The sequence below is a fragment of the Oncorhynchus tshawytscha genome, linkage group LG25, assembly GCF_018296145.1.
Source record: "Oncorhynchus tshawytscha isolate Ot180627B linkage group LG25, Otsh_v2.0, whole genome shotgun sequence".
Taxonomy (NCBI): Eukaryota; Metazoa; Chordata; class Actinopteri; order Salmoniformes; family Salmonidae; genus Oncorhynchus; species Oncorhynchus tshawytscha.
In genome coordinates, this window is record NC_056453.1 from 17,439,138 (window position 1) to 17,447,228 (window position 8,091).

General features: G+C 41.6%; 1 protein-coding gene across 1 annotated transcript in view; it reads left to right on the top strand.

Moving 5' to 3' along the window:
* spata20 (spermatogenesis associated 20) overlaps positions 1-6,811 on the top strand; it is an 83,663-nt gene extending 76,852 nt beyond the window's left edge. The window contains exon 15 of the mRNA XM_042306037.1: positions 6,170-6,811. Within this exon, the coding sequence (XP_042161971.1) occupies positions 6,170-6,340 (171 nt within the window). The 3' untranslated portion in view covers positions 6,341-6,811. The remainder of the gene's footprint in view (positions 1-6,169) is intronic.
* Positions 6,812-8,091: the final 1,280 nt, after the last annotated feature.

Genomic DNA, 8,091 nt, shown 5'->3' on the forward strand with positions numbered 1-8,091 from the left:
AGCAGTGGCTTCTTCCTTGCTGAGCAGCCTTTCAGGTTATGTTGATATAGGACTCGTTTTACTGTGGATATAGATACTTTTGTACCTGTTTCCTCCAGCATCTTCACAAGGTCCTTTACTGTTGTTCTAAGATTGATTTGCACTTTAGGAGACAGAACGTGTCTTCTACCTGAGCGGTATGACGGCTGCGTGGTCCCGTGGTGTTTATACTTGCGTACTATTGTTTGTACCGATGAACGTGGTACCTTCAGGCGTTTGGAAATTGCTCCCAAGGATGAACCAGACTTGTGGAGGTCTCCATTTTTTTTCTGAGGTCTTGGCTGATTTATTTTGATTTTCCCATGATATCAAGCAAAGAGGCACTGAGTTTGAAGGTTGGCCTTGAAACACATCCACAGGTACACCTCCATTGACTCAAATTTTCTGGAATTTTCCAAGCTGTTAAAAGGCACTGTCAACTTAGTGTATGTAAACTTCTGACCCACTGGAATTGTGACACAGTGAATTATAAGTGAAATAATCTGTAAACAATTGTTGGAAAAATGACTTGTGTCATGCACAAAGTAGATGTCCTAACCGACTTGCCAAAACTATAGTTTGTTAACAAGAAATTTGTGGCGTGGTTGAAAAATGAGTTTTAATGACTTCAACCTAAGTGTATGTAAACTTCCCACTTCAACTGTACGTGCTGTTGGACTACATGTATCAACTTTCACAGTAAATGTTTTTCTTCATGTTTTCTGCATATGATTTGAATATTGCCAAATTCATCAATAAAAAATATTGTGCCTATTTAATGTAACCCTTGCTGTTAATAGATTGCAATGCAGAATACAACTGACCTAAACATTTGAAAATGATAGATTCACTTTCACATCCATAGCCTTAAAACACATCTAACGTGCAAGTGCACTGTTTAGCTCACATCTGAAGGCTGGGGGACATTTCGATCACAATATCCTAATGATTATGATCACACTTCCTCAATTCAAATATTATGGTGACACTATACCAGAGATGGTTTGGTAAGGTTTAGAAACAAATATTATGGTGACACTATACCAGAGATGGTTTGGTAAGGTTTAGAAACAAATATTATGGTGACACTATACCAGAGATGGTTTGGTAAGGTTTAGAAACAAATATTATGGTGACACTATACCAGAGATGGTTTGGTAAGGTTTAGAAACAAATATTATGGTGACACTATACCAGAGATGGTTTGGTAAGGTTTAGAAACAAATATTATGGTGACACTATACCAGAGATGGTTTGGTAAGGTTTAGAAACAAATATTATGGTGACACTATACCAGAGATGGTTTGGTAAGGTTTAGAAACAAATATTATGGTGACACTATACCAGAGATGGTTTGGTAAGGTTTAGAAACAAATATTATGGTGACACTATACCAGAGATGGTTTGGTAAGGTTTAGAAACAAATATTATGGTGACACTATACCAGAGATGGTTTGGTAAGGTTTAGAAACAAATATTATGGTGACACTATACCAGAGATGGTTTGGTAAGGTTTAGAAACAAATGGACTTGTTGAAACATCTTCACTCCTCGAAAACATCTTCAGAGTAACATTTATTGGGGGAAAAAGAAAGAATTACAGGGGGTTCGTCCAAATCGTCCAACGGAATGCCAGACGTTGTGGGGCGGCAGCGTAGCCTCGTGTTTAGAGCGTTGGACTCGTAGCCGGAAGGGTGCAAGTTCAAATCCCTGAGCTGACAAGGTACAATATCTGTCGTTCTGTCTCTGAACAGCCACTGTTCCTAGGCCGTTATTGACCGTTATTGAAAATAAGAATTTGCTCTTAACTGACTTGCCTAGTTAAATAAAGGTTAAAAAAAATAGCCAACGTTCTCTAGTAATACTAGTCGCTGTGCGAAGTGGAGTTAGCCTAATTGTCTAAGAAAATTGAGGAGAGAACAAACCCCAACTTAATTAGGTCTGTAATCAATAGCCTAACTGTTAAATGTGCCTGGCTTTATACATCATCCATATACAGTATTCTGATCCCTTGACTTCTTCTACAATCTACACACAATACCCAATAATGACGAAGCAAAACATTTTTTTTTTTTACACATTTTTGGCTAATTTATTAAAAATAAAACACTGAAATATCACATTTACATAAGTATACAGACCCTTTACTCAGTACTTTGTTGAAGCACCTTTGGCAGCGATTGCAGCCTCAAGTCTTCTTGGGTATGACGATAGAAGCTTGGCACAACTGTATTTGGTGAGTATGTCCCATTCTTCTCTGCAGATCCTCTCAAGCTCTGTCAGGTTGGATGGGGAACATTGCTGCACAGCTGTTTTCAGAGAGCTATTTTCAGGTCTCTCCAGAGATGTTCGATCGGGTTCAAGTCTGGGCACTGGCTGGGTCACTCAAGGACATTCAGAGACTTGTCCCGAAGCCTTTCCTGCGTTGTCTTGGCTGTGTGCTTAGTGTCGTTGTCCTGGTGGAAGGTGAATCTTCGGCCCAGTCTGAGATCCTGAGCGCTCTGGAGCAGGTTTTCATCAAGGATCTCTCTGTACTTTGCTCCGTTCATCTTTGCCTTGATCCTGACAAGTCTCCTAGTCCCTTCTGCCAGGTTTCCTTCAGACGTGGCGCTTGACATTCAGGCCAAAAAGTTTAATCTTGGTTTCATCAGACCAGAGAATCTTGTTTCTCATGGTCTGAGAGACTTTAAGTGCCTTTTGGCAAACTCCAAGCAGGCTGTGCTGTGTCTTTTACTGAGGAGTGGCTTCCGTCTGGCCACTCTACCATAAAGGCCTAATTGGAGTCCTGCAGAGATAGTTGTCCTTCTGGAAGGTTCTCCCATCTCCACAGAGGAAATCTGGAGCTCTGTCTGAGTGACCATCGGGTTCTTGGTCACCTCCCTGACCAAGGCCCTCTCCCTCGATTGTTCAGTTTGGCCGGGCGGCCAGCTCTAGGAAGTGTCTTGATGGTTCCAAACTTCTTCCATTTAATAATGATGGAGCCCACTGTGTTCTTGGGGACCTTCAATGCTGCAGAAATGTTTTGGTACCCTTCCCCAGATCTGTGCCTCGATACAATCCTGTCTCAGAGCTCTACGGACAATTCCTTTGACCTCATGGCTTGGTTTTCGTTCTGACATGCACTGGCAACTGTGGGACCTTATATAGACAGGTGTGTGCCTTGCCAAATCGTGTTCAATCTGAATTGTAGAATCAAGTTGTAGAAACATCTCAAGGATTATCATTGGAAACAGGATGCACCTGAGCTCAATTACGAGTCTCATAGCAAAGGGTCTGAATACTTGTGTAAATGAGGTTTTTCTGATTTTTATTTGTCATTATGGGGTATTGTGTGTAGATTGATGAGGTAAAAATACATTTTAGAATAAGGCTGTAATGTAACAAAATGTATACAAGGGAAGGGGTCTGAATACTTTCTGATTGCACTGTATGTGTTTAGAAATAAGACGGAACCTGCTTCTGTTGCCTGTTTCAGTGTTTGTTTAATAGCCTAATGATTCCGTGAGCACCAAGCCTCATGCGATGGCAAAATGTTGGATAAAGCAATTTTCACAGATTTGTCTGTTTTTAAATCTTTGCTCTGCTGTAATAACAGCTTCCCCATTTTTTCTCTCTCGTTAGAACAGACTGGTATTACTCATCATTTATTTAGCTTTCACACTGTTCCAGACAGGCCGAAAAATAATATTGTTATCTAACAGCACCTGTTTGTCAAACATAATATGTACGCAGCTCTCACTCCTATAGCCTCCTTTCTCTTGATCTCCATCTTATTGTTATCATTTCAATTAGTATTATTATGATCATCATTATAATATTCAGTAATGTTGTTGTCATTCGTAGCCTTGTGTGACCACCACCAGTAGGCCTAAGAGCACATCCTGTTGAGTAATATTACTGTAACTTACTTAGGCCTATATATGCCATCAACTCACATTTTATTAGTCACATACAACAGGTTTACAACACCTTACAGTGAAACGCTTACTTGCGAGCCCCTTAACCAGCAATGAAGTAAAAAAAAAAATACAGATAAGAATAAGAGATAAAAGTAACAAGTAATTAAAGAGCACACAGCATTCGAGACATTCATGCTTTGAAATGAAATCAGGCATTTTAGTGTTCAAATTAAATAACAAAGGGAGCTTTGAATAATTGGCCTAAACAATAAATGAACCTTAATTCACAAATGCATGATACTGTTTTTAGTCTGCCGTAATACATATTTTATATATATATTTTTTAGAACAGACTCTCTGGTACACTCTCTTATTTATTTAGTCTTGTTTACACCGTTTCAAATGGTCAGAAACAAATTATATTGTTATCTAACAGCATTTTCTTTATCTCCAGTAGTCTCCACAACTAAGTCAAATGTCTTCCATAGATCTGACTTTCCCTCCTGAGCAACCAGTGAACATTCGCCCATTTCGAGTTTTTTCACGTCGTACGCATCCATTTTGCTGTCGACGTTACCGTGTTCAGAGTTTGGTTATAACAATGTATCGATGTGATTATGATAGGCTATAGGTCAGGCCCTGTTGGTCACATGCATGTGATGCGTACATGTTCCACATAAAGAGAGCAAGGGTTGAGGGAATAGGGAATGTATTTTCTAGACAAATTAGGGATTTTGGTAACAGAACTTTTTTCGGAAACAAATAAGAAACTTAGCTTAAATGGCTGTAATTATGTTGCACGGACAGCGCAATAAACACTTGCTGGGCTGCGGTGCTTTTTCGCTGCAGTAGGGAGAAGAGCGAGGCAACGTTTGCCAGTCACACAGGCACAAAGCTGTCCTTTTTTTCCAACACAGTGTGACCACCGGGCGCTTTCCTGAGTCATTTGTATGTCTTAATTATTTCATCAAGCAGTGTGCTTAAAGCATCAGACAAGCTCAGTACATATGTAGTTGGTTTTATTCAAACACACAGGGTGTGTCTGTCTATATATGGAAAAAATCATTTTAAACATTTCGACCAATCGATTGGATAACTTTCGGTCGGGATGACTCAGTGGACCAACATTTTTTTTATGTCGGGTACAACCCTACTGCATTGGCCCTTTAATATCTTCACCATGCTCAAATGGATATTCAGAATCTGTTTTTTTAGTTTTTACCAATCGGTACCTTTTTTTTTGCGAGGCATTGGGAAACCTCCCTGGTCTTTGTGGTTGAATCTGTGCTTCAAATGTACTACTTGATTGAGGGACCTTGCAGATCATTTTATGTGTGGGGCACAGCGATGGGGTAGTCATAAATAAATCATGTTAACCCCTATTATTGCACACAGAGTGAATCCATGCAACTCATTATTTGATTTGTGAAGCACATTTTTACTCCTGAACATATTTAGACTTGCCATAACAAAGGGGTTGAAGACTTGTTGACAGAAGACCTTTCAGGTTTTCATTTTTTATTCATTTGTCAAAAATTCTAAAAACAACGTTCCACTTTGACATTATGGGTTACTGTGTGTAGCCTTGTGACACAAAATCTCAATTGAATACATTTTCAATTCAGGCTGTAACATAAGAAAATGTGGAAAAAGTCAAGGGGTGTGAATACTTTCTGAAGGCAATATATGACATTTCTTGTCATAAAGAGCTTTTTAATTTAAATGATAAAACATTTGCTTAGGCACTCACTTGGTGAAGGCTAAAGGGGTTAAAGCCATTTAATGCAACAACCATGTCTCTGTCACTAGCAAACAGCCATGAGTGGTACTGGTAACAAAGACATTCACTTGAAAGACACCCTGGGAAATATGCAAGTACGTTTTTATACACTACAGTGTAAGAACAACACCCCCAATAATGTTTAGAGGTACATTTTAAAAGGAACGACTTTGTCACTTTGGTGGTAACCTAAAAATACAAATGTTTACCTTTTTCTAAAGGTGCGCTTTTGTACCTATGGACTACATATAAGAAAGGTACTTTCTCATACCCCAAGGTACACTATTGGCTCTTTTAAGGTACAAACTGCAAGGGTACAATTATGTACCTATAACTAAATGGTTGTACCTAACAGGGTACCACAACAGTGACAAGCGTTTGTACCCTTTTACGTACACTTGTGTGTACAATATATACCAGCATTTGCTATTCCTCTGTCTGCCTCTCTCTCTCTCTCTCTCTCTCTCTCCAGGTCCTGATGTTAGCTGATGGGGAGACAGAGGGCTACCTGTACCAGCATCTCCCCATCCTCTCCTCCCTGACCTGCCAGGGTGGCAGTGCCACAGCATACGTGTGTGAGGACTTCACCTGTGCCCTGCCTGTCACAGACCCACAGGAGCTACGCAGGCTACTGCTAGAGTAAAGAAGAGCGGGAGGGATGGCAAGAGACATAGAGGGAGAGAGGACCAGATGAACCCTGTCCTAACCTGCTCCAGCTAACCCAGTCCTAACCCTGCCCCGCTCACCTCCACCTCTACCTTAGTTTAACCTCCTGCACAGCAGGTATAACACATCCCTCTGTAACCCTACAGTAACCATACTCTCCGTGGCCATAAGGGCCCAGTCTAAATGCTCTGTAGATAGTGGGACCCACCACGTATATCAAGATGTGGAGGCGCGTAATCTCTAGGAGTCACAAGCCAGCAGTTCCAATAACAGCAGTTGTCTGCATAACTTAGTCACAGACCTACTAAAGCGATACCAAGCAAAGGCCGTATCAGTTCTTCAGCAGTACACTAATAAACTGTGTGTAGATGTCAGTGGAGGCTGCTGAGGGGAGGACGGCTCATAGTAATGGCCGGATTGGAGTCAATGGAATGGTATCAACCAATGGCAACCACGTTTGATACCATTCCATTGACTCCATTCCGGCCATTATTAAGAGCCGTCCTCCCCTCAGCAGCCTCCACTGGTAGATGTTGATAGATAGTGTTCCAAGGATGCATTGAGGAATTGGTCTGAAGATGTAGTAGAGAACTCTCTTTATGGATGAACTCATACAGAATGTTCTTCTCCTTTGCTGATATTATCACACAAGCTCTTGCATGGAGCAGACAGGAGAAGCGTGTGGGCGTGCTTGAATGCGCTATGAACTGCCCTTTTCTCACCATAACTCACCCCCGTAGCCTGTTAATGCCCTCTAGCATGCTATGACGCCCAAACTATAGTATAAAGACCCATAGATGTATAGACTATGCATACGATGTATGGAACACTCTACAGCTCTAACTCTGCAAATAAACAGTACTTGAATACTCTTCTTATTCTGTTCTGTGTTTACTAAATGTGTGGGATGATGGATCATCAAGTGGAACTAGGGGGCCGCGACTCTGAAAAGTGAACTAAATATACACTGGAGTCTAAAGGCACCTTCTCTCCATATCCTGCTCTCCCGACTCCCCACCTTGTCTGACTTTGGCTACTACGATACTGAAGTATGAAGCACCATACATTTCCATGTCCCCCTCTTCCCTCCCCCCCATGTTTGATAATGGACCACTTAGCGTGATGTGTATCTTGGAATGTCACTGTGTGAAGCGTCCCTAAGAAGCCCATACAGCCAATCTCTCCTCAACCAATGTAAACAGGAATGCAGCCTATGAGAAGAGTCCCCTGTCCATAATACTTATCTCCATCCTGCGCCTCAGACTCCTGTACTATAAATACCCACACGGACACTGTTTTTTTTCATCTCTCACTGTCTCACTGCTCTCTAGGATTCATACTGAGGAATGTAAACTGTGTGTGTGTCTGTGTGTGTGTGAGACAGATGGGTCCGGGGATGTTGGAGGCTGAAGCGAGGGAGCTCGTCTCTGGAGGTCCCGCTCTGGGCTTTGGAAGCGGTAGAAACGAAAGAACGGAGAAAAAAAAGACAGAAGGAAGGAAACAACAAGATGAGGAGAGGAAGGAAAACCAGAATAAGCGAGAACCGTTGGGTCAAACAACCTCCATCTTCCTGTCCCCCGAGAGAGAGAGAGTAGGAGAAAGAAAGAATGAGGGACAACGGTTCCACCGAGCCATCTACACTCGTTCACTTCTCATCCCTTCTTTCTCTCTGCCAAACCCCTCCCCAACAGAGATGGCGTGGGCCACGAGAACGACAGAATGAAAGAA